Source organism: Stenella coeruleoalba (genome assembly GCF_951394435.1).
Source record: "Stenella coeruleoalba genome assembly, chromosome: 4".
Classification (NCBI taxonomy): domain Eukaryota; kingdom Metazoa; phylum Chordata; class Mammalia; order Artiodactyla; family Delphinidae; genus Stenella; species Stenella coeruleoalba.
Window position 1 is genome coordinate 36055762 of NC_137149.1, and position 27033 is coordinate 36082794.

The 27033-nt window shown below is 51.8% G+C and overlaps 1 protein-coding gene across 2 annotated transcripts in view; it reads left to right on the forward strand.

Moving 5' to 3' along the window:
- Nucleotides 1–399: 399 nt before the first annotated feature.
- Nucleotides 400–27033, forward strand: part of CRMP1 (collapsin response mediator protein 1) — a 68657-nt gene continuing 42023 nt past the window's right edge. The window contains exons 1-2 of one of the 2 annotated variants that reach the window (XM_079920373.1): nucleotides 400–808; nucleotides 23975–24063. In XM_079920373.1, coding sequence (XP_079776499.1) covers nucleotides 428–808; nucleotides 23975–24063 — 470 coding nt within the window. In that variant the 5' untranslated portion in view covers nucleotides 400–427. Of the gene's footprint in view, nucleotides 809–4679; nucleotides 5043–23974; nucleotides 24064–27033 lie in introns of those variants that run through there. The other variant, XM_079920374.1, reaches the window with a different exon arrangement.

Here is a 27033-nt window from a genome sequence, read left to right on the forward strand (position 1 = left end):
GCTAGTACCAACCTGTGTGTGCCCCGGGAGCTTGTGTGTGTGCGTGCTCGCGGTTAGCAACCCTCGCACTCCTCGCGTCCCGCGCTCAGCCTGGGGGCGGGGAGCGGGGTGGGCGGCGAGGGCACTGCGGTTCTGCTGCCCGCCCTCCGCGCTGCGGCGAGGGCTCGTCACGGTCCCTCCCCGCCCTCGCTGCGGTCCCCGCCTCCCGGTCCTTTGTAGCCTGCCGCTGCGCTCTCAGACAGCCGCCCGGAGGCCCCGCCCCTGCCCCGCCCCGCCTCGCGTCCCGCCCCGCCCCGCCCCTCCCCTCCTCGGGCCGCAGTCTCGCCTGGGCAGACTCGGCCCTCACGGAGCGCTGAGCTCGGCACACAGCGGTGGCTAGGGCCGCGGGTGGGCGGGAGCGCGGGCGGGCTGCCGGCTTTGGACCGGTATGGCGGATCGGCGGCGCGCGTGGAACACGGAGGACGACCTGCCCGTGTACCTGGCGCGGCCGGGCAGCGCGGCGCAGACCCCGCGCCAGAAGTACGGCGGCATGTTCGCCGCGGTGGAGGGCGCCTACGAGAATAAGACCATCGACTTCGACGCGTACAGCGTGGGCCGCCGAGGCTCCGCGCGCACACCGCGCAGTGCTGGCCGGCTCGACGCGGTCGGCCTGCCGGGGCCCGGGGGCAGCGAGGACACGGCCAGCGACGTGAGCGATCCCTCGGGCTCGGCAGTCAGTTCGCCGGGCGAGCGCGACGAGCGACCAACTGCGCTGCGCATCCGCTGCCCCGCGCCCCGCGCCCTGCCACTCGGCCGGGACAATGCCCAGGTACCTTCGGGGCGCGCGTGGGCCGGACGGAGGGGACGGGACCCTCGGGTCGCTGGGCGTGGGGCCGCCCGAGGGCAGTGCCCGGGCAGGAGTGCTGGGGCCACTGCGGCCAGGCTTGGGAGAGCTACGGAACGCCCCTCCCCCACCCTATCATTCAGGAGGTTCGGAGAGGTTGTGCGACTCGGTCAGCGTTGGCCAGCATAGTCCGTGAGACTCCAAAGGGTCTTTCGAGATCCAGCACCCCCGCTCCTCCACTGCAGAAAGGGAGAGCGAGGTTCTGAGAAGGGAAGTAAGTTGGCTAAAGCCGCCACATGGTCCCTTAAAGCGCAGAGGGACCTCTGGGGTTAATTTCATCCAAGGATCCTCATTTTCTGCTTTACGAAAAGACAGGGAGCTCTGTTCCGCATTCATCCCTTCATGTATTCACTCACTCATGAGGAATTATAGAGCACCTACTATGTACCAGGCGCTGGGAGAGGTTCAGTGAAATGCCTGTGGTCACATGGCTTAAAGCTTAAGCCATTCCTGAGTGCTCCCTCTGTATTTTCCGGGGCAAGGATTTGGTTAAAGATTTAGATCGTGGGGCAGACAGAACTGGAAACCGCTAGCCGCAATCACCGACATCTTCAGAGGATGCTCCTGAGTCCCACAGCACAACGCCTCTGTGCTCACTTCACAGAGCAAGTTGGAGGCAGAGAGGGGGTTTGAACCGGGGTCAGTAGCCTCCTAGACTTGGAGGTCCCCCCCCCACGAAAGTGGGGAAACATCAGGGAGAGGGAACGCCAGGCCGTGGGCCCTATGGCTCATCTCCCTTTAGCTGGGGTCGCCAGAGCATTGGGGGAAGATGGGTAGACGACCCAGCTTTGGGATATATGGGTGAGGTGCTTGGAAAACGGAAGTTGGAGCACCCGAGGGCCGACGAGCTGTAGCCTTACCCCAGAACTCCATGTCTGAGCACTGCTCAGGTCCCAGGCCCCTGATAGGTGCTGGGTTCCCTGTTTAGCACTCCGGCCCCACCCTAGGCCAGGGTGGGTAACAAATTCATTGTGAAAATTAAATCAGTTAATGCCGCTAGGTAGTGAGCATACAATAAGTGTTTGTTGTTTATTTGAGTTTGATCCTTATCATCATTTTTATTAACCCTTCTCCCCTTAAATGCTCTGAGAGGCATACAGTGAGCGCGGAGGAGGCAGAGTTTGATCTGGACAGAAATCTGGGAGGGCTTCCTGGAGGAGTGGGGGTGGGGCTGGGCTGGCCTGTGGCTGCTACGACCCAATAGTGGGTCTCCTCCTGCCCCCACCCCCACGCCCCGGGTCTTCAGTCTCGGTAGCTCGGGAACTCTCCGTGGTCCTGAATCCTGAGCCTCGCGAGATGAAAGTCTACAGTGAGGGTGTGTGTGTCTGTGGGGGTGTGTGTGCAAGGAATGGAGATACCGAGAGGATCCCGTCTCCTTGTCCCTATCCCTTCTATATCTTGCCCTGCCCACCTCCTTCCCTAGTGTCCGACCTCGCTTGGGATCCAGGCTTCACAGCCCGAGCGGGAGGCTTCGGGGCCGCGGACCAAGAAGCCGGGGCCAATACCGGAGAATCCTAGTTTCCAGTCAAGGCTGGGCGTCCTCTTGAGCCTCAGCTTCTTCATCTGTGAAATGGGGGTGGCATCTCCCAGCCTCTCTCAAGGCGTGGTGGAGTATCAGGGAGGCGAGAGAGCTTTGTGCACGGCCGGGAGCTGTGCAAGAGCGTCCCTGACGGACCTGCAGTCAATGTCACCAAAGCCAGCATCGCCCCTGGGCTCTGTCTGGGACGGCTCCACAGCCGCGCCTCGGCCCCTGGGGACGCTGATCCCTTCACCTCTCCCACTCCTCTTTCTTCTCCCCCTCTAGCCTTCTCCCCTTTCTCCATGGCTTCTCGGGTACTGGACAAAAGGCAGCGCCTCCGGCGCGCCAAGGGCTCCAGGAGCACGCGAGGTTCGGAACTGTGGAGCCTAGGTGCTCGCGGTCTCCCTTGTGGGGGAGAGTTTTACTTTCTGCGGACCGAGCAGCCACGGGGTTCGGGTTCGGGGGCCGGCGGGCCTCGCTGCTCCTGAGCTTTGCAGAGGGTGCCGGGGCCCTTCCCCCGCGCCCGTAAAGCTCTTTCCCGGGGAGGGAGGAGGGGTTTCTGCGGCGCAGGCGCAGCGTTTGCCGAGGCCCGAGGCTGTGCAACTGCGGCGCTTTGTACCCGGGAAGTCCGCTTGGGAGCGGTGGTCTGTTTGGCCAATAGCAGACGAGTGCCCCTCCCCCTATACGCAGGAGGTCTCCTCTCCAATCCTGGAGCTTCCCTGCCCAAACTGAAGCCTGGGAGGGGCCCTGGTTCGTGGAACCTAGCCCTTAGCAACGCTGAGGAAGGGGATGTAGTGTCAGAGAGAGGGAGACCTGCAATTTCCGGTCAGCAACAAGAATTTAGGACCCAACTCAGAGCCAAGAGTGAGCTCTAGACAAGTTGTGCAGGAACCTGGCTTCCAGATACTGCTCTGCTGCAGCTCACATGCTTTGTATCTAAGATTTCATTCTACCTCTGTAAGCCTCAATTTCGCCCCTGTGAAATGGGAAACTTATGGCCTAGTGTTCCTGGGATACTAAGCCGTTTCTGTTTTGTGAACATAAAACCCTATCTCCACTTTAAGGCCCAGGCGTCTCTGGCCTTCTGTCCTGGACTGGAGGACTGGCCTCCAGGTGGCAGTGGAGGTAAAGGCTTCAGGCCCTAACCTGAGTGGCGGGAGCTTCACCAGGCCTGGCACCCCGCCCTCTGTGTGGCAGCTGGAAGTAAAGAAGGTGGGGTCTTTTTACCGAGCCTGTGGGTTTGGGTTTTATAGGCAGAAAGTAGAAGGTTGGCATTTTAATCTGCCTGGATTTGGGAGGCACCTGTCTAGCCCTATGGGGGCTTACTAGGGCTCCCCCGCTTTCCCCCTCTTCCATCTTTCCTCTTCTGTCAAGAAGTTAATCAAGCTAGCCCAGGACTCCTGCCCACCTCTCCCCAAAGCAACACCTGGATTATGGGCGCTGGGGCTGGTGTCCACTCTCCACTGGGAACCAGGACATCCTTTTTCCCCTCCTGACCGCTAGCCTGTCCTAGGGGCTCTGGGCTCCTTAGTGCCAATGGTCTGGCTCTGCAATCAGCAAGCACTGTCTGGTAGACAAGGCTCTGGGGATAAGCCGGTGGCCCCAATGGCAGGGGGCCCTGTGATGAGAGAGGGGCTGCAGGCAGTAGAGCAGGTCAGTCACTAATTAGGCCTTTGTCTCTGGGGTCCCTGCTGCAGGGAGGGAGGGAGGCTGGTTCAATGATGGGGGTGGGAGGAGTGGCAGGGAAAGGTTTTATGGAGAAGCCCTAGGAGGTGAGTCTGGGAGAATAGATAGACTTCTGTCTGAGGTAAGATATTCAGAGAGAGGACACAGTTTGAATAAAGGCTTGGACTTGGGGCTGGAGATGTGCTCGGTCTATTCAGGGAGTGGCGCAGCGGAGGGACTAACGCAGGCTGTGGAACGAGAGGCCTGGGCTGGATCCTGGAGGGCCTCGAGCGCACCAGCAGCCGGGGCGGGTTCTGGGCACCAGGCCCACACTCCCTCCCCCACGCAGATGTTGGGGAGGCCTGCAGATGCACTGCTGCACACCTGTGGCGCTGCCCACGGCCTCTGCCTGCGCACCCGAAGTTCATCTCTGGCTTTTAAAGGAGCCCTGAAAACCAGACCTACCCAATCCGAGAGCGAGGCCGGGGCCCAGCAGAGGGCGTGTGCGCGGGGTGGGGGTCGGCGGGGCTGGTTGGTTGGGGAGGGGCGGGGGCGGGGGGCGGAGTGGGGGAGATCTGAAGGGAAGCGCTTCCTGGTTCGAGCCGAGAGGGGCGAATCGCGCTCGGCTGCGCGCCGCCGGGAGGAGCTGTCTGTCTGCAGCCCCCTCCTCCCGCCCTCGCCTCTCCCTCCTCCTCCCGCCCTCCTCGCGGAGCCGGGCGGTGCTGGCAGCCGGAGCGGCAGCGGCGGCGAGCGGGCCGAGCAGCCGGGGCAGCCGAGCGCGTGGGCAGCCGCGGGCGCCGAGCCTCCGTCCCTCTCTTCACTGATCCCGGGCCTTTGTCACCGCGCCCGCGGGGAGCGGGACCGAGAGACAGCCATCCAGGGCGAAAGCCAGCCCCACAGGTCCACCGGCCGGGCGGAGGGCGCCAGAGGGGGGCCATGTCTTACCAGGGCAAGAAGAGCATTCCGCATATCACGGTAAGCTGGGCCCCCGCCCTGGCCCCGCCGCTCTTGGCGAGGTGGTGGTGGTCGCCGCCGGGGTCGGGATCCGCTGGGGGACCTAACGGGAGGCCCCCGAGGGGCTTTCCTGCGTCGCGGCGGGTGGGGCGGGGCCGGTCTCGGCCTTGCAGCCTCCTCCCCCCAGCCTCTGGGGACAATGCGGGGGAGGGCAGCCCGGCGTGGCGGGGCGGGGCGGGAGCCTCGGGTCCCTCTTCCCGCGGGCTTGCAGCGGATGGCTTGGACCCGGAGGATGCGGAGCTGAACAAAAGAGGGAGGGGCTCGGTGTCCGAACCCCCTCCCTCCGGCCCTGGAGCTGAGCCTCCAGCGGGCGCCCTTTGCACAGTCTAGCTGTTGCACCTCGCGGCAGCGTTTCTTCCCCGCCAGAGTAAGGAAAATGATCGACCACCGCCCCTCCCCCACTCCCCCCCCCGCCACTCCCCGCCCAAACCGATGAAGTGGAAGTCTGGACCTAGAGACAGCGCCATGATGGAGGAGCCCCTCCCATTCCTCACTGCAGCTAAAAATAACCTGATGGGGCGGCCCTGGCGGCTGTGTCCCGGGAAGGGTTAACACTGGGGGGTGGGAATGGTGGCGGTGGCTGAGCAGTTCTCGGTGTCTCTGGGTGTGGCCGGAAACAAAGGATCCCTGGTCTTTATGCTTTGTCTCAGGGTGGGGAGCTGAGGACACAGCGGGTCCAGAGACCTGGCCTCCGCCTCATTCCCTGTCTGGCACCAGAGTTGAACCAAACCATTCCTGAGGGATGTGGACCACAGGTGCTGGTGAAGCCCATGGGCCTTGGGTGGCTGATATCTGAGCAGCCAGGTGCTGGAAGGCATGATGGAATCCTCCAGGGCAGTGCTTGAGGCTTGAGGGCAGGAGACCTAGCATCCTCCTTTATCCAGAATCCAGGCTCAAGGATGGTCCCAGAACACCTTGGAGAGGGCAGCCGTGGGTAGGGGTGAAGAAGCTGACATTTCCCACTTGCCTGCCCAGTATATTGTGGATCTTGTTTTCTTGAATCTTCTCAATAAATCTTTCGAAGCAGGCATTGTCCACATAAAGTTCTCAGAGGCTGGAGCACTGGTTGGGGAGGCAATTGAGAGGAAGGTTGGGAAAGAACTGGGACCCTTTGCCTCCCCAGAACAGCCCTGCATTCTGCCCAATTCTGGATTGAGTCTCTCTTAGAAAACTCTTCCGCCCAGCTTCAGGTCTTGTCAGCAGACCTTTGCTGAGTTACCGTCCAGAGACGTGCCCCCTGACGGTGGGGACCACCTCTTGCCCATCCCTAATCCTTGCCGTCTGAGACACAGCAGTGTAAGTGACCAATCCCTTAACACTGTAGTCGGCTAAGCATCAATGGAAGGGATGTGGTTGCCCTGGGCTAGGCAGTGTGGGAGGAACGAACTGGATATTTGCATACGCCGGTCGGGCTTTCCTCCTCTTCAACCCTGACCCCAGGGGAACTGAGGCAGGAGATGGAGGTAGAGGGGATGCAATGACTGATGAGTCAGGAACCCAGGGTACCTTTGTGACTATTGCCCATAGCAGGTCTATGCCCCATTCAGGATCCCGGTTTCCAAGAAGCACGTTTAGCCAGATGGTCTTTGAGGCAGGTGTCTGGGAACAGTGCCTCCAGAGTTGCGTAGTTCTGCCTGCACAGCCGCAGCGGTCACCCTGCCTGCAGACTGTGGCCCTCTGGAGTGGAGATAAACTGCCCAGGCTTTTGCAGCAGACGGATCTGGGTGTGCATCTCTGCTCTGCCTCCTTTCTGAGCCTCCGTGCTCTTATATCCAAAGTGGGCTTAGCACTGGCCATTTCACAGGACCCTTGAGCATCTGAGAGGACACTGGCAAAGTGCTTAGTGTTTCGTAGGCACACAGTAAGGGCTTCAGAACTGCTGGCTGATCCTGCTGCTTTAGTCTTTTGTGCGAAGCAGGTAGTCAACGCATGTGTAAAAGAGAATCACATGGGGGCTTCCCTGGTGGCGCAGTGGTTGAGAGTCCACCTGCCGATGCAGGGGACACGGGTTCATGCCCCGGTCCGGGAGGATCCCACATGCCGCGGAGCGGCTGGGCCCGTGAGCCATGGCCGCTGAGCCTGTGCGTCCGGAGCCTGTGCTCCGCAACAGGAGAGGCCACAGCAGTGAGAGGCCCGCGTACCACAAAAAAAAAAAAGAGAATCACACGGAGTGGATCCCACAGCTTCAATAGCATGGGGAGGAGAGATGCTGAAAATGCGCCTTATTTCCTGGGAAAGCTGTCCTTGATGAAACATTTGTGTTTAATTTGGCCCACATAGTCCGCTCCAGCTAGAAAAATGTGTGGTTTAAGGGAGAAGCCAGAGAGGATGGACTTGGATGGAGCTCCTCTGTAGGACCCACAGCTTCCTGAGGACCTTTTGCTGATAATGTACGTGGTCTGACAGGAACCAGAAAATGGATGGATAGGCATTGTGGCTTTCCACATGCTGCACCCTTAACCTGTTCAATCAATAGAACTCATTTGGTAAGTTAATAATAAGCACCTGGTCTGTGCCTGCCGCTGTCTGGGTGCTAAGGAAAGTGGGCAAGAGATGGGCATGCCCTTTGCCTTCACAGAGTTTAGCAAAGGCTGACATTTCAGCCTGAAATAGCCACAAAATGTTGGTGGGGGGGTGTTATAAGGGGAAGTACAGGAGGCTGAGGAGACCACAGCAGGGACACCCAGCCTAGTCCTGGTGGGTGAGGAGGGAGTGGTTCTGTGGCAAAAGAGTGTGGCCCGTTGGAGAAACTGAAGGAAAGTCAGCATTGCAGGAGCCTGACCTCTGTGACCAAGTGTGGCTTCTCTGTGCAGTTAGAGCAAATCCTGGAGACGGTTAAGATGTTTTTGGCAGCCACGGTATGTGTGGCCTGTGGAGGGACCCAGTGGGGCTTAAGAAAGGACCAAGATACAGCTGTCAGCTGCATCTCCAGGTCCCCACCTGCTTGATGTTGGGTCACTCCTCCTGTGAGCCTCAGTTTGCTCATCTGAACAAAGGGGGTAAGGTCTCAGATTCAGCAGTGAAATTAGAGATAGGAGAGAGAGTATGTGAGCAGAGGAGGAAAAGGGACACTCCAGACAGGGCACAGTGTGGACAGAGGCAGGGGCACGGCTGAATCACAAAAATGCTCTACTCATGTTGACTATGGTGTCTTTTCCTCTTTTCTCTGCCTCAGCCTTTTTCTGAGATGCTAGAGTAGCCTGCTAGAGAAGAGGGAAGAAGCCAAAACACTTGGCTTCTGCCCCCAAGGATTGTTTAAAACATTAATAAAGCTCTCTTTCATGTATGGCTTTTTTTTCAAAAACTAATGGCATAGCCGGGATTAATTTAGTTAAAATGGTTTTTCGGTGCCCACTGCGGTGGTTAAGTGAGTAGGGGCATCCTGGGCGTGGCTCTGAGCAAACAAAGGCACAGGGCTCGTGGCCCTGCAGAAGCAGCTGTCCCAACAGAGCCACTGAAGGGGGAGGCAGGAGTGTCCACCACCATGGTTATGAAGTATTGTTATTACAGAGAAGACATCATGAGTTTGCAGACCATTACAGCATTCAGAAGGATTTCCGTGATCTTTCATTGGGTTTTCAGAACAGTCCTGTGAGGAAGGCAGCCTGTTTCCCAAAGAGTAAACAGGATTAGAGAGACTTGGAAGCTTCTTCAATGGCTTGTGGAGGAATGAAGAGGTCCTGTTCAAGCAGGGAGGGTAGATGGGCTGGTCTGCCTGGTAAGAGAGTCACTGTCTGATTGAAATCTGTGTGTTTGCGTGTGTGTGTGTGTGTGTGTGTGTGTGTGTGTGTGTTAGATCAAACAGTAAAACAGTAAAGATGAGCAGAGAAGAGAAAGATTATTAAATAAAAATTACATCGGACTGAATTAGTTATTCTAATGGACAAATATGCAAAAAACTTGCTTCTTCCTGAGGATAGCATTCAGCCTACCTTATAAGTATCTAGTTTATCTCATTGGCTTTTTTTTTTTTTTTTTCGGTACACTGGCTTCTCGCCGCTGTGGTCTCTCCCATTGCGGAGCACAGGCTCCAGACATGCGGGCCCAGCGGCCATAGCTCACGGGCCCAGCCGCTCCGCGGCATGTGGGATCTTCCCGGACCGGGGCACGAACCTGTGTCCCCTGCATCGGCAGGCGGACTCTCAACCACTGCGCCACCAGGGAAGCCCTCATTGCATTTTTATGCAAAGGATTTGAGACGCCTAGAGTGATTTATCCTGCATATAGTGAAATCAGAGGGAAGTAGAATAGCAAGGCTGAGACTCAAGGAAAAGCAGAGACCAAACCTGCCAGTGATTTGGACCACTGGGGGTGTGCTTCTGGACATATGGTCCTGATTCAGAGCTTCTGTCATCCAGGGCAGAGAAGCAGACATTCTCAGTTAGGTCAAGTTCATGATCAGACAGGAAGAAGTGGGCCATTTTCTTTGGGGAAGAATTATTTTAAATTACATTCTTAAAAAGTGTTTGTGAGCATACAAGTGATACTGAGTTGTGACATCTTCCATAACATAACGATGCCAACTGAGCCCTGATTGCCTGTGTCTTGTAATGAACTTGGCCAAGACTGACTACCCAGAAACACATGATATGACATATGTGAATGTACCAGGCACATAGTAAGCGGCTAACAGATAGACGATAGTTCCCTTCCCCGAACTCAGGCTCTCTTTGAGGAGATGAAAATTCAGAATGGCAGGTAATCAACGACCGTTAACTGCATATCTTAACCGTTTTGTTCCTTGAGCTGTGCAAGGTGTCATGAGCAGTTGAAAAATACGTATTTCATGATCCTGACCTTTCCATCTAAGTGAAAAATTGCACATACATGGAACGACTTAAAAATGACCAAAGGGTAAGTGTGGAATAGAGCACAGGTGTTAGAGAAGTTCAGGGAAGGGAGGGCTCAGCATTGGCAGAAGCAAGAAGAGGTGCCCTCTTGGGGCTTAGGGGATGGCATGAGCTAGGTGTTGAGGGATTTGATTGGTGGAGACAAAGGAAGAACATGCAAGGCAGGTGGAACAGCAGGGTCGAGACCTGGGCTGGGGAGTGAATGTTGTCAGAAGAGAATAAGAGTTTTATATAGCTAAATCCGAGGGTGAGGATCTTGAAATAAATTTGAATGGCTGGGGGACTGGGGAATTCTACAAGGCTTTGGAAGTCAGGCAGAATGCACCCAAAGTGATGGAAATAGCCCATGGGTTCTAAGTCTGGCTTAAATGCAAATGGGGTGTTTGATCTTGGACAAGTCAGTTCTCTAGGTCTCAGATTCCTTTTCTTTACGGAGTTAGATTAGATAATTCAGCTCCTAGTTATAGGATATTCTGACTTGATTCTGTGGGTAATAGGAAGCCTCTGGAAGTTCTTGAACTGGGAGGATGGTATAATGAAGGCAACATGGAAGAATGTGGATTCTGAAGCCAGACTATTGGGATTTGAATCCTAGCTGCTCCACTTACTTGCTGTGTAATTTTGGCAAATCACTTATTTTCTCTATGCAGCAATTTTCTAATTTGTAAAGTGGTAATAATAGTAATACTCCATAGGGGTTTTTTCCCCTTGAGAATTAAATGACTTAATATATGTGAGATATTTAGAATAGTACCTGCACATAGTACATGCTCAATGGGTTAGCGGTTATTATTCTTACTGCAAGATGGTATATTAGTTAGCTTTGTTCCATAGCAAACAATCCGAAGTCTCAGTGGTTTTCAGCAACATACATTTATTTCTTGCTCATGTTACATGAGGACCTGGATTGGCTGTGGCTTTGCCCCTGGCTGTTGCGAGCAATGGGTCTGCCCCTTGGATCTCCTCACCTTGAGACACAGGCTGAAGGAGCAGAGGCTTGAAGCACAAATGCCTTTAAGAAGTCCTGCTCAGCTATGGTACATTTCATATCTGCTCATAACCATTGGCCACAGCAAGTTGCATGATCAAGGCCTAAACTGATGGCAAAGAGCCCAGTGTTAGTCTTTCTGGAGCAGATATATGAGGATTAAATGTGAACATCGTGGCCCATTGGAGATGCTAATAAACACCTGTTGGAGCTGATAACGAGGTGGTCAGGAAGTTTAAGGGGTGAGTTTGAAAGAAAAGGCCTGCATTGTTTCCTAGGCTGAATTAGAGTTAGGAATGATCACCAGATTGAGGCGTCTCACTGGGCAATTAGAAACACAGAACGGCATGGGGGTGAGAGGCAAGGCCCAGAGATAGAGATTAAGGACCCATGTACAAGAGGCGCTGGTGGAAGATAGGAAAACGCAAGATATTCCAGCAACCAGTGGTTCTCAGCCCATGTGCTGTGAGCACAGTGGTGTACTGAAAAAATCCTGTGTAGATGTGCTGCTAAATTTTGATCAGCATTTAAAGTTTATGTTTACTACAACCAAGTCTAAAACTTGTTCTCGTAACATCTATCAGGTAGATCCCTGAGCACTCACGAACGGAACAGTATGGAATAGTGTCTAATTTTTTTGTGAGGAAAAGGAAGCTCTTGTAATGGAAAGGGGACATCAGAAGACTTTGCCCCTTGAGCATATAAGAGAATAGGGTCAGGGCAGTGGACAGCGCAGCGCCATGGTGCTGAAGAGTAAGCAAGTTCAATTAAGGAGACACGAAAGGCCCTCTGAGATGGACACAGTCACACTGTAGTTGGGATGACATGGTAGTGATTGCTGCTGACTCATTTGGTGGTGTTTTATGTCTTTAATCCCTTCAAGACTGCTGCAAATTTTTATACCATTGGTCACTATGTCCTGAACACAGAAAGTTTGAGATTCATTGCCGTAGAGAGATGCAAAGACCAAATCCTAACTTTGCTCTTAGTGAGAAAAGACAACTCTGAATGGGTGGCTTAGGAAATGGAATGGGATCTAGGATACTTCACAGAGAGGCTGGTCTAGAAAACAAGAGTAAACAGAGTAAATAGGAGGGAAGTGATGGCTATGGACGTATGAAGTTTCAGCTTCCTACTCCTTCCTTGGGCCTGTGCCCCAGGTGCACTCCCACTTGGGTAACTTTGGTTTGTCCACTTGACTGTGCACACTTGGAGGATTGGGACAACATCTACTTTTCCTCAGCATCTCCTCAGGAGCACTCTTATGCATTGGTGACTCATAGCAGGGACTCCATATTCTGTGAGTGGATGAATAAAAACTAGATTGCAGGGCTTCCCTGGTGGCGCAGTGGTTGGGAGTCCGCCTGCCGATGCGGGGGACGCGGGTTCGTGCCCCGGTCCGAGAAGATCCCACATGCCGTGGAGCGGCTGGGCCCGTGAGCCGTGGCCGCTGGGCCTGCGTGTCCGGAGCCTGTGCTCCGCGACAGGAGAGGCTACAACAGTGAGAGGCCCGCGTACCGCAAAACAAACAAACAAAAACCACTAGATTGCAAGCTTTGCATCTTTGCTGAGTGAGGTCTCAAGATACTCTTGCATTTGACCTTAACAAATGTCCTATCCATGGATTTAGCATTTAGGTAGTTACCATCCAGAAGGAGATGAGGGTGGCGTGAAGGGTTTCTGGAGGTAAAAAATAAAGACTTCCCAAGTGGTACTTTGGCAGTGGGGAGAAGGCAGGCCTGGCATATTAATGGGCTTCACTGCATTTCACACTGAAAGCAAGCTTTTACAAGAGGAATCTTCCATATATATATGTTGAATCATTAAAGTACACATTTCCCCAGGGTCTTGACCGAATAACTGCTTGGCGTTAGAACTTGGGGTCAATTCCATGGGAAAACTCCACGGTTCTGATGCAGAATTGCATAAAGCAAAGAGGTGGCTGTTCGAGATTTTGTACCTGTCCCCAAATTATGCTGCCGTGTACTTTATATCAGACCATATTCATAGCCCCTTAGGGTTTAAATCCGAAGCAAATATTTGACTTATACAACCTCGAAGTTGAAAGGAACCTTTTAAATTATGTAAATTTTTCTGTGTTTGTGCATTTGAGGCGGCAGAAAGGAGTGTCCATTGCTTCTTCCCCACCCCCAGTCTCCCCTCTAGTGTAGGAATTGCAAGTACCTCTCCTTGCCCACCTCCAGTGGCAGGGAGATCTCACCACTTCACACAGCAGCCTGCTTTACTCTTGGACAGCTGTGTTGTTGGAAAGTCTTTTGCATGTAGAAGGGAGAGTCTACCTTTTGCCCTCAGAATTTTCCACAGGTTTCTTCCTCTTCCACACTGATATTCCTAGAGGCTCTGGACAATATTTCTCAGTTACTTAGGACCTTCTCTTTTCCAAAATAGCCCCAGTTCTTTACTGCAATTTCCAAGTACAGTGTTTGGATTTTTCTCTCCTTTTTTCCCTTCTTTTCTGCTTTTTTTCTTTTTGCTGTCCTTTATTTCTGAGCATGTAGAACAAAATGGATCCAAAATAAAACTTTAATTATTGGGCACCTTTTAAACTGGTTTAAATACTTTCCGGGTCCATAGACTCCTTTGAGAAACTGATAAAAACAATGGAAACTTTTCCCAGCTTCCTCAAATGCACAGCCACAGAACATTCATCAGAGAGCACTGGGCTTCATAGGCTGGTATTCGTTGTGTCGTGAGCTGTTACTCATCTTAAGTAATCCTGTGAGTTGGGTACTTTGAGTAGCTCCACTAATAGAAAGAAAACAAAAAACAACGGAAACACAGAGATTACGTTATTGCCGCAGGTCACCCAGCTAAGAAGCTATGTGGGAACAAGCTGTAGTCTCTGGTGTGAAGGATCTCATAGTCTCATGCGGGAAACGGACATATAAAAATGAGCCAATAGACGAAGTTCTGTGCAGTTGGGAAACAATGCTAACAAGGGTGCAAGCTTTACGCTTTAGGAACTCCAGGAGGTAAGCACATGTTCCTGGAAGCAGGACACTGCCCCTGACAAGGTGAGTTGCAAGAAATCCAGGTAGCAGATGCCACAGACAAAGGCACAGGGTGTGAAAGTGCAGCTCAGAGAGCCAGCATATAGTGTGAGTATACGAGTATAGCACAAGGCCAGGAGAGGGCAGGGGTCAGGCCAGAGCCTGGGAGGGCATACTTTGTCCTGCATGTGAGGACAAGCTGGTGAAGGGTTTAAGGAGAGGCACGCCATAGTTGCATTTGTGACCAGAAAGGTCACTGGCTGTCGTGTGGAGGGGACAAGGCAGGCAGCAGGGAGACAGGTGGGGAGGGCTGACCTGGAGCAGGTGCTGTGGGAGGTGGAAATCAGCAGGGGGGTATGAGAACAATGGAGCAGATGCAGCAAGGTCTACAAAAGAGTTGGGTTTGGGGTGTGAGAGGTTAGAGAGAAGCTGAAGATGGAACTGGGCATTTGAATGAGATTTATCTCCCCACAATGGGAAGACTTTAAAAATCAGGCACTGAGCTCTGTCCACGCATTAATTCATTTTACTTTCAAAACCACGCTCTGCGTTATAGATGGAACACTGAAGCGCAGAGAGGTCAACGTGCCTAAGGCACAAGGGTAGTAAGTGCGGGACCCGATTAGAGCTCAGGTGTTCTGGCCTCTACTGCCGTGTCCTTAACCAGCAGACAGCGCTGCCTCTTTGTTAAATGAGTATTGAATGAGATAATAGTTGTAGAAGCATCTGGCTTACAGGAGGCGTTGTCAGTGTTTATCAGGTGAACAGGGCTCTGCCTTGAATGTCTTAATACTGGAGAGCCCTTTCCAACTTCCAGAGCCCTTTAATCTGCCTTACTCCCTTTTGGCCACAGTCGCAACCATCCTGTCAGAAGGACCGGTGAGGTGCATGGCGTTGGGAATGGGCTTGAGATGTATGGTCTATTCCTGCTTATTCCCGTTTTTCAAAGGAAGGAACTGAGGCTCAGACATCTTAACTAGGTAGAGTGAGGAGAACACCGGGATAACTACCACGGGATGCTGGACCGTCACTTTGTAGGTACCAGGTGACTAGGTTCACATCTGACTCCACCGTCTCCTGGCTGTGTGACCTTGGACAGAATCACTTCCCTTCTCTGAGTTTCCTTATTTGTAGCCATAATACCCACTTCTTAAGGTGACTTCAGAATTAAACATGAAAACCCATGTAATGCAGAAGTGATACTTAGTGTGTACTCAGGAATGTGGTTTTCTTGAAGGCCAAGGATTCCTGTTCAGATTGCTTTATATAAGGTAAAAGGCAGAGATGAAAAAATGCAGAAGTGGGTCTACACGTATATACAGATTTAGCCAGCATCATCCTTCTATAGGGAGCCTGAAGGCCTTGCCCACTCCTGGGGTCATGACAGAGGTGTGTTATGTTAACGCCAGATACTCCATCAGGGAATATTTCCTGAATGTCTGTCAGGTACAATGGAGCTTGAAATCTCGCTGTTAAAATTGCAGTTGTCATGGAAATGGGCCTCAGCTCACAGAAAAGGCCTGCAATCCATGGAGACCTCCTGTATTTCTTTGTGTGTTTTTTTGTTTTTTTGTTTATGCGATACGCGGGCCTCTCGCTGTTGTTGCCTCTCCCGTTGCGGAGCACAGGCTCCGGACGCGCAGGCTCAGCGGCCATGGCTCACGGGCCCAGCCGCTCCACGGCATGTGGGATCTTCCCGGACCGGGGCACGAACCCGCGTCCCCTGCATCGGCAGGCGGACTCCCAACCACTGCGCCACCAGGGAAGCCCGACCTCCTGTATTTCTGATTCATGAAGGAGGAAAATGCCACTGTGTCCTTGACCCATGCAGGTGGGAACAAATGTGTGCTCGTTATATTCAATCTCAGGCCTGTTGCCGCTTCCAGGGTTGCTTTCCTGAAAAGTGTGGCAAAGCACCACCGGCTGACAGGCCGTCCCCTGAGGCAGAATCAAAGGCAAATGGACTGGGTTTCTGTGAATAAATAATAAGAGCGTGCAGCTGCACTGCAGGCAGCACTTGCCACCGCAAGGAGTCTGGTTGGGCGATCTGTGAGCGGAGCCAGGGAGGAAGGGGGCTCTGGTCATGAAAGGAAGGAACAGAGTCCTGGGTTTATGAAGTATTTGAGCTGGAAAATCTCTCAGACAGCAATCACGGTGTCTGTGACTCCCAGCACAGAATTTGGAAGGTGTATCAATTCGCTTTGATGCAATAATGCCACGTAACAAACAACCTTGTAATTCCGTGGCTTACAATAGCAAATAGTTGTTTGTTGTTCACAGGTCTGCGGGTGGCAGGGACTTAGGAGGGCTTAGCTAGATTTATCTTCAGGCTTCTTTTTGGGTCAGGCATGCTCCTCATAGCATCTCATACTGGGACTCAGACTGAAGGAGACACCATTCCTTGGGTCTTGTGGTTTTCATGGTGGAGGATGGACTCTCAAGAAATGGAGCTGGAACCCACCTGCCTCTTAAAAGCTCGTGCTCAGACTGGTGCAGTCACATCCACTCTCATTCTGTTGGTCAAAGCAACTCGAGTAGGCACACCCACAGTCAGTGCGGCTGGGAGAGCCCTGCACCCACATTGGAACATGGCAAGTGTGGGAAGGCAGGAAGGATTGTGAAAGAAATAACACAATCTACCACCGAGGGTCTCCATCAAGATTATCCTACATGTTTGTTAATAACAAATTCCTGGCCCATAAACTAGACCTGGCAAATGAAAATCTTGACAAAAACACCTGGATTGGAGTTTTTAGCAGACAATCCCAGTGGATTTTCAGGATTAATCTAGGCTCTGGTGCCATGTTGTGAGTTGTACTTGCATGAGTGAGGGGTGTGCCTACCTGTCCTATTGAATGTTTGAGTTGCAGCGTGAGCCTTAGTGTCAGTGACTTGTAGAGTCTGAAGGACTAATAACTTTCAGAACTCACCTTGACATCTTGCCTTACGAGAAAGCCGTTTCACCTGCACTCAATGCACGGGCAAGCACATTTCTACCAAATGCGGCTTCCCTTATCTTTTTGAGACTCGTTTTCACTATTACCCTTTGGAGAGGAAGATATTCTTCATCTTTCCAGGAGTAACTTTTCATTTAATTTCTCTGAGCCCCTTCCCACAGATAAATCAGGCAGCCTCATGAGAATCTGTGTGCGCCTGCAGCCCCGGGATGGAGCTGCCCTTTTCGTGTGAAGGCCAGACCTCTGAGATCCGTTTTTGGCACTCATTCATTCACTGACCCCAGATTCCGATGTGTGTATTAGTGAAGAATTGTAGGAGAGGGGACATGGGAGTGTCACATGCCCTCCCCACAACTTCCTGGGTGGGATAATTAAAGTATTGATAGGATGGCACTCAGAGTGAAATGTATTTGAAACCAACTACATACATTGTGAAACATAATCTATGATTGTTTTTGTTCCGTGGCAATGTAAAGATTACAGATATGCCTGTGAGCCGAGAAAGAAAAGCAGTGAGGAACTCCAAGCCTGGGTGAGGTAGGAGGGAGAGGGACAGGGTCCCAGGGTTTGGAGAAACCTCACTGTCCCAGTGCCCAGTGGTGTTTCAGGACCACGGACAGCACAACATTCCCCTTTGCTTTCCTCGTTTACAGCGTGGAACCTGGAAACTGCAGAACACTGCTGTGTATATACTATGTATTTTGCTGGACTGTTCTCCTTCTCCTTCATTTTTTCGGCTTCATGAACTTCTCATATTTCAGAACCCAGATCAAACATCTTCTCCTTGATGATAAAGTCACTGCCTTTCTCTGTCTCTGTAATAACAGCTTTTGTTCTCTACAGTTTTTCAGAGAGCCAAGGTTGCTAAACTAGTGATTGTTTAGCCAAGGTTTAGCCAAGGTTGCTAAACTAGGGGGTAAGTTGTTGGTTTGATGAGAGTAGCACCTCTTTTTTCTTCCGAGGCTCCGCAGACCGTAATGAGTTTTCTACTCCTCTGACTTTGGATTGGAAACGACCGACTTTATTCCCACCATGCAGGAAAGGAGGGAGAACAGAATGCAGGGAGGCGTCATGCTTCACTCAGGGACAGACAGTGATGCAAAAGATGCACTGTGATCCAGACCTCCCCTCCTGGTTGAGGCCGACTGTTGTTTATTTTGCTGTTGTGTGGGTAAGAATGTCTGAAGCTTTAAAGGTTCATTTTTGTAAGCGGCACTCAACATAGCAGTTAATGATTGTGAAGAGAGCAAAGGCATCCATCCCGCCAACACCAGCTCTTTCCTCCTGGTTGGGCTGGAGCGGAGATTAACGGTAGGTTTGGAGAAGAAGGCCTTCCCTTCTCTGGGCTACTCCTCTGACTCCCAGGATATTTGGCAATAGAGAAGTGATGAGGTTTAGGTGGGCCCCTTGTGAGAAGGCCTTCCAGCCTCATCTGTATTAGGTAGGCTTTGCATTAAGCAGGCTTCTGTTCCCAAGCCACAGGGTTAGGCTTTCAGGGAATTCTAAAAGCAGAGAAGAGAGGTTTCTGATCTGTCAGTCTACTCTTTCCTCCTTTTTCCTTTATTTCTCCCCTCCCCATTTCCTCCCTTTCGTTCTTCCCTCTTTCCTTCATATTCCCTTCCCTTTTATCACTCCTTTATCTCACTTTCCTCTTCTATCCTCACTCCCTCTGTCATTTCAAACACTCTCTTTTTCTCCCTGCCTCTCTCCTTGCCTCCTGGCTATCACCCGCTCTCCGCCCACTCAGCAAACACTTGCTAAGCACTGTGTAAGGTTTATGCCTGGTCCCTGGGGATTTGGAGATGACTCACACAGGGCTGTCCTGGCCGTGGAGGGGTGTCCAGCCCAGCAGGAGATGGGCACTTGAACAGTGACCGTGGTGTGATGAGTATTGTTGGGGAGATGTGTGCAAGGGGCCACGGGGACATAGGGAGGCACCTCAGGTCAAGAACTACCAGAAAGATCTACCTTGTGGAGAGTTTGGTATTTTGCTTTCCCACCTAACATTTTATTGTCTAGTGCTCTTATTTATCCTTAAATATTCCTGGAGAATATTTTAGTAGCTGTATGTCACCCCATTAGTGGTGTGGTTGCAAGATTGTCTGTAATTCTGGTTCACCTCTTTGTGTATAATTCTTTGACTCTGTTTGGGATATTTTCCCGAAGACAAATTCTCAGCATCAGATTTCTAGGTCAAAAGTCGTGAACAAGGGCTTCCCTGGTAGCGCAGTGGATGAGGGTCCGCCTGCCGATGCAGGGGACACGGGTTCGTGCCCCGGTCCAGGAAGATCCCACATGCCGCGGAGCGGCTGGGCCCGTGAGCCATGGCCACTGAGCCTGTGCGTCTGGAGCCCGTGCTCCGCAGCGGGAGAGGCCACAACAGTGAGAGGCCCGCGTACCGCAAAAGAAAAAAAAAAAAAGTCGTGAACAATTTTAAGACTCTTCATACATTTTGTAAACGCGGCTGACGCCTACTCTTATTGAGAAATCCCCGCTTGGAGGAAAATGTAAAGGTTATCAGTTCCTCTTGTTCCACTTCTGCCCAGTTTTTGGATGATGCTTCAGTTCAGAAACTTTTGTAGGTTTGAATTCTTCCGTGATGAAAGCCCTTTCATTAGCATCGACACCAGCCTAGCCTTGCCCCAGCTTGTGGCCTTAGAGTCCCCATGAGCCAGCACCTGCTTGCCCCTCCAGCCTGACCACCCTGAGGTCATACTTCAGCCAGGGAAACCACTTACAGACCCCCAAGCACACCAGGCTCCCCCGAACCCCGTACCTTTGCCCCACCATTCCCTCTCTCTGCAGTCTCTTCTCTCCTTTGCCATGTGGCTAATTCCTAACTCATTCCTAACTCAAGCTCAGAATAGGCATGATTCCCCTGGAAGGGCTGGAGTGGAGTCCTCTGCTCCCACCACCCCTCTGTCCCAGCCCTTCCCACACTGGAGTGCAAAGGTCTGGTTATGACTCAGTCTCCCCCACTGGCCTATGTCTTTTAGCTGCACATATACTTTCCTTAAGCAAATATTGATTGTACTTCCTGCTACAGAAAATGGCACAGAATAAACAATGTGTAACTCAGCTGAGTAGTCACCACTGGTGGGCGTGGGCAAAGTGCTTTATATATGTACCCCGTGGGGTTCTCCCACGGCCCTGTGAGGCAGGGACAGTTATCCCCAATTTATAGATGAGGAAACTGAGGCTTGGAGAGGTTAAGTCGTGTGGCTAGCAAATGGGCAAGAATCGGAAGCTGCATCTGTCTGACTCTGGGCATTTTATTGTTGTACAGCACTGATCCAAGGACGTGAGCCGTGCTGAGCATAAGTCTCTTTAGGTCACTGCTGTCATCCTGGAAGGAACGGGCGGTCTCTGGCCTACCCTTGCTGTTTGATTTCTGTTGAGTTTTTAATGAGAGAGTTCATTTTCTTTCAAGGTATTTAAACGATGAATTTTGTACGGAGTTCGTCACTGTTCATATCTGTCGACTATTTGCTCCTCTTGGTAATCCTGGGAGAGGCAGGGTATTGTCTTTTTTCTTTTAAAGGTGTGACTTTTATTAAATTCTTAAAAGTTATGTATCATAAAATTCACTGTTTGGGGAGGGGATGGTTCTTTAGGCTTTCACACTCACACTTCCTGCATGAAGAAAGGGAATCCTGGAGAGCTAGGTCCTCAGGTTCTTTCTAAATTGCATCTGATTATGGGGTGTCATGGATTCTACAGGGTGAACGTGTTTAAAAACGTGACAGAAGTGTGTTTGCTGGAGCGAATGCTGGACAGGAAGTCAGGAAACCTTGGGTCTAACCTCCACGCCTGTTGGTTGTGTGAATTTGAGAGTTCAGCTCATCTCGAGCCCCATTTCCATCTGAGGTTGACTAGACCTCACATTCCACAAGAACCACTCAGCACAACCAGGCGTGGAGAGCGTCACTGTCGTAAATCACATTTCCTAAGGTGTCTTCTGAGGAGGAGTCCCTTTGTCAAATGTCTCGCAAAATGAAGGGTCTAAATTTGGAAGAGATCAAACTCAGTTCCCCTCTTGAATATTCACATTACACATCAGCAGAGTAAAGGATCTGGGAATTCCTGACATAAAAACGATCTTTGCTTCTGTTTAACCCAGAATTTTCTAAACTCACTACACCTGGGAATCTCCTTTGGGCTCAGCCTCTAACAAAACCCCTCTGGGCTAGAGTTCCAAAGAACACGGTTTTGAAAGTGCCAGTTAAAAGGCAAACACAGTACTAACTGTAAGGAAGAAAAGAAAAAAGTCACATCAGCTCTTGCCTTCTGGTGGGCTTATTTTTTAGAAACATGCTGGCCCCTGAGAACAGAAAGAGCCGGGACCCCGGTGGTAGCTGCCCACAGTATCTGCTGGTAGTTGGTAGGGAGGGGGCGTGGATTTGAACATCTGATTCTGGGAAGGGCAGAGCAGGGCGGGGCTGATCTTCTGGCGTGCAGCGCATTAAATACCACCTTTCAGGACTAGCCTGAAAAGCCCTCTATTAAATGTGACAAGGCAGAAGGCTGCCTGTGGGAGGCCATGTTCCAGAAGCCAAGCACCAGCTGCCGATGAATCACAGTTTCCTGCTTTCTGGTGTCCGGGGAAACCTGCACACCAGCGTGTCTCTGCTTCTGGATATGCAGGGCCCATGCCTCTTTCCCTAGGTCCTGGCTTCAGTCTTACGGCTAAGAGGGAGGTTGTCGGCCCTGGGAGTGACTGAGCTTGAAGCCCCTTCCTCCAGAGACCCCTCTCCTCGAGAACAGGACATACTTCTCTTGCTTGGCTCACGGCTCATAGTTCTTTGTCTTACGGCTGTGATGCCTTTTCTCTCCATCTTCACCCATTCATCCTTCAAGAATCAGTTCAGGCATCCATCCATCCATCCATCCATCCTGCCAGGCTGTGTCCAAAGTATCAGAGATGCAACAATGAAGAAAATAGATGAAATCTCTGCCCCCATGGAGCTAAATCTCTTAAGAAACTGCAGGGGCAACTCTAGGTGGTACCATCCATCCACAGCAACGTGTCTATGATTGGCCCCCTGTGAGTTGTGCCTGACACAGCCAGTGGGGTAACACACCACAGCTCTGATGTCAGTGGGACAAGTCACATTTTTAAACAAACATGTAAATAGAGACTATGTCAGATATACTATATTAAGTACCATGTAAACATAAAGTGGGTAAGAGGTGAGGGGTCTGCAGGCAGGGCAGCGGTGTAAGGTGTTCCAAACAGGGCAGCCAAGGGGAGGGCTGTCAGGTAAGTGACACTGAGCAGAGACCTGAATCAAATGAGAGAGTGAATTTTGCCTACATAGTAGGATTCCAGGTTAAAAAGGGTCTGGCTGACCTGGCTTTCACTCCGGGGGAAAATATACCGCGACAAGAACCCACTGGAGGGCTCTGCGCAGCAGGCTGCGTGCTCTGTGTCTGCTCAGCAAGGCTTGCCTGATTCCTGAGTTTGGGTGAAGCCCTTCTTTTCCAGGCTTGCGCAGCATCCTCTGCCTTCCTCTCATGGTCAGTGCTTTGGGACCACTGGCACGGATCTGAGGCACATTCTGTGATAGAGGGTTCCTAAGAGTGTCCCGGCGGGATCGAGCCCCAGTTGCTCACAGTGTTAGCCAGATCAGTGCCTGCCTCCCTCACTCCACTTTGTGGAATAACCTCCCAGAATCACTGCTTGCCTCTAAATCCTTGTCTCAGGCTCTGCCTCCAGGGGAACCCATGCAAGACACTCCTTCTGAGGTTGGCTACCCTGAATCATTGCTGTCTGTTTCCTGTCTGTCTTCCTGACCAAAGGGTGGGGCTTAAGGGCAGAAGCTGTGTTTTATCCATCACCCCATCTCCCGCTAGGAGATAATACAAATAGTAAATATGCACGTGGCAAAAAAAATTCTCAGCCTCCAAGAAATGCAGATTAACAAATATTAATGATAACCAAGGGTGTTTTGGTGGTCTTGGGATGGCAAATTGGGGAGGTACTTTTGGAAAGCAATCTGGTCATATTTATCAAGGGCTGAGCGCAAGGTTTATACTGTTTGACTCAGTTGTTACATTTCTGAGAATTTAGCCTGACAAACAGTACAAATTCAGGGAAAAGCTTTGTGCATAAAGATGTTCATTATAGCAATATGTATCATTGTGAAACATTAGAAAGAACAATGGGGGAAATTAACATCTATTGTGCATCCACAAAATGGAATCTTTTGCAGCCACTTAAAAACTATGGTTATGGTAAAATGCAAAAAGGACAGGATCCTGTTTTCTTTTTAGCTCCTAGAATTTGCTACATCCCTTGCTGCCTCTGGGACCTGGCACACCATTTCTCTGCCCAGACACCCAGCACTCACCATACTGGCCTTCTCCCCCACCCTTTGTTTGGTTCAGCTTATCTAGAATTATTTTCTCGATCTGAGCTTGCCTTACCTGACCTTTAATAAGGTTGGCAGCCCTTTTACTTTGTGGCCACGGTGGGCACCCTATACTTCTCCCCTTTTGGAACCCCACCTGCTCCCAGGATTTGTTAAACTTCTGTCTCTCCCTCATCAGCTCCACGAGAGCTCATTCTACCCTGGCTCATCAGGGCCTCGCCCCGGGCTTGGAGCCGAGGCAATCGGCTGGTACCTAATGGGCGCATGGCTGAGTGAATGGCTGTGTGTGCTAGAATCACAAGTATGGAAAGTAGAGGGAAATGGGAGAAAAACATCAGAACGTTGATTGGAGTTTTTCTGGGGGAGTTGCATTTATTTTTTGATCATTTCACTGTCTCTTAAAATGTCTCTAAATTGAGTTTTATTATATTCAACAGTTAGAGATCATGGACTAAAGTATTTATAGGTGAAATTATATGATATTTGGGATTTGCTTTATAATACCTCAGCGAAAACAAAGCCAAAGTGCTTGGAGGGGAAAGAGGTGAAAGGAGAAGGGTGAAGTATTTAAAGAATCTGGGTGAAGGTTCACAGGGGGCTTTTTAATACCATTACTTTAGAAAAGAGTTGAAAATTTTTATGTTAAAAGTTAGAAAGAAAAAAAACATTTCCTGGCTCTTCTCTAATGACATTTACTACTTTGCTTGGCTTTTCAGAGTGACCGACTCCTCATCAAGGGTGGACGAATCATCAACGATGACCAGTCCTTCTATGCCGATGTCTACCTGGAAGATGGACTCATAAAGTGGGTTGACCAAACAGACCTTTTAAGAAGCCCGTCTCCCTAGGCTGCCTGGCCCTTAGAGGGACTGGAAGGCTGGTGTTCTGCCCCAGAATGAATGTGCCAGCTCTTGTGACTCTCAGGGATGGAGAGATGTGGGGAGGTGCAAACCATGGCTGTAGAAGGGGCTTGTGTTTGTTGAGCGCCCCGTGACCGCACCAGGCTCCCTGCCACGGTGCTCACACAGGCCACGATGCCCACAGAGGCTGTGAAGTACACACGCTGGCCCCTCTTCTGTTCTTGGGAGGGGGGGCCGTGGGGTTAAGTGGCTGCCCCACGTTGCAGAATGAGTTAGGGTCAAGGCCTCGAATCCAACCTAGCTCATCTGACTGATTCACAGCTCTTTTTTCTCCCTGCCCAGAATTTCTGGAATTGGGTGGAGGGGGCTGGGAGAGAAGGAGTCATGTTTAGCCCCCAGGCAGAGCCTTGGCATTTAAAGGGAAGACATGCCTTGGGACTGGAGCTCTCCTTTGCCTCCTCCCCATTGGCTGCCCCTTCAGCCCTGCTAGGACCTCCCAAGTGTGTTAGTCTGTCTGGGCTGCCATAACACAGTACCCCAGATGGCATGGCCTACACAACAGAAATTTATTTCTCCCAGTTCTGGAGGCTGAAGGCCAGGATCAAGGTGCCAGCGGGATGGTTTCTCCTGAGGCCTCTCTCCCTGGCTTGCAGACAGCCGTCTTCTTGCTGTGTGCTCACGTGGCCTTTGCTCTTCTCTTCCTCTTATAAGGACGTCAGCCCTATTGCATTAGGACCCCCGACCTAGCAGCCTCATTTTAACTTAACTACCTGTTTATACACCTTATTTCCAAGCACAGTCACATTCGGAGGTATTGGGGCTTCAGTATGTGGATTTGGGGGACACAATTCAGTCCATTAAACACCAGACAGTGGTTTTTACGTGGTTTCCACATTTTACCATCTGCTGCTCGGCCTCTTCTTCTGGAGTCTGGGAGAGTAGAGTCCGAGACCATCTCAGGATCCAGTTTGGCAGCTGGCACTGGAAGGAAAGGCAGAGGGGGTGGGGTCTGTTGGTGGGCCCATCCTGGGGCCATGTATGCGCTGATGACGACGATGATGATGGTGAGGAGGGGAGAGAAGGGGGCTGTGGACTGTCATGATCATTAAGAGACCATCTGTGCAAAGACCCTGTGAAGAGTAGGTGCTCAAGGCAGCATTGAGCCCTCCCCTGCCTCCCTCTGCCTGCCCCCACCCCTAGTCCTGGATGGATCTGACCATTTCTGGGCCAGCTCAGGCCTCACCTCCTCCAGTTCATTCCTCCCGCTGCCCAGCTCACTCTTTCCAGCCCCACTGAAAACTTGATGTTTGCAGAACTTGCCAAGCACTCTTGCCTGGGAACAACCTTGCACCCATAAATTCTCTGCCTGAAATGCCTTGCTCCTCCCCCCATTCTCGTTTCATGCCCCTGCCCCCCAACTCCTGTTTGTCCTATGGGCCCAGCTTGTGTGGCTCCTCCTCCAGGAAGCCTTCCGGAGCCCAGGCTCTTCCTCTGTACTGGCTACCGCTCCCCCTGTGCTGGCCGCCTCTCCCCCCCTGGTTGTGCATTTGCCCCTGACGAGGGGTCTTGCCTTATTGCCTCCCAGCCAGGGACCTGGCACGATGCCAAGGATGGATGGGACCCTGGAGTGTTGAAGTGAGTGTAACATACAAACACTGACACATCAGATGGTGGGGACCTCGACCTCAGCCAGGGTACAGCCTGGAACCAGAAAGGAGATAAAGGCAGGGGGTGGGGTGGGGTGTGGTGAGATGCATGATAAAGTGAGGTTTCTAAGTCACCACTGCTTAGATAAGGCACAACCAATCGGCACCGAGTTCCCCACTTATGCGGGGCCTCTGGAGTCCTGGGGACAAAGAGACGCGGAGAACCCTGTCATGGGACCACCATTCCCTGCAGCGACACAGAGTTGGAGGTTGGAAGGCTGTGTGAACACCTGGAGACTTAGGCCACCCAGGGTATTCAGGAAATAGGCAGTTTCCGTAAATTCAATATTTGTCCGCTCCTCTTAGTGGGAGACGCCTTTTACTTTTAACCGTGTTGCTGAAAAGCTTTCTAAGCACTGGGGCTGCTTTTCTTGCCTTATTAAGCAGAGCGAGTGTCTGTGCCTCAATGTCTTGCAGGGTCTTCAGATGGTCACGTGGGGCAAGGGTCCCCGCTGACTGAGAAGGAGGTGTGGAAGGGGGGAGAGCCTGAGGAACCGCTTGGCATGAGGAGGCTCGGTTATTTCCCTTCACTTTGATTAAACCCCAAGAATCCTTTCATTTTGCGGCCATTCGCCAAGTTTTACTAAAAGCTGTTCAGCCGGGTTTGTGCAGAATCCGTTATGATTCATCGAGGGCTCCATCCAATTGGCTAAGCATTGGAGAATCAGATGCTGATGGCGCAGGACTTTTTTCTGAGTGATGGTGAGGGTGACGTTGGGGTAAGGGCAGGGGTCTGCTTCTCCGGCTTCCTTCCTCTCTTCCCTTTCCTTCCGTGCACACTGCCACTGAGAACCATTCGGGGAATCTTCCTCCTAATTCATGGGGGGCGGGGTTCCATTTAGTTTACTCCCAGTTCGGGGAGAATCTGCTGCTTCTGCAGAAGGGAAGCAGGGAGACAGCCGAGCTTGGTGGGCAGAGCCTGATACTAGACTTGGGGACAATGGGCTTGAATCCAGATCCAGCGCTGACTTGCTGCGTGGCCTTCGATAAGTCACCGCCCCGCCCCGGCTTCCGTTTTCCTCTTTTGCAGAATGTGAATACTTCCTCCGTCACAGGTTGTTGGCAGGGGATTAGAGAGCGTTTGTTAATAGGCGATGATCTGCCTGCTAAGAACGGCCCTGAGCCGTAGAGCTTTTGGCACCGCGGTGTGGCGGCTGAGTCACAGACCGGGATCGGATTGGGCTGTGCCGAGTGTCTGCGCATGCGCAT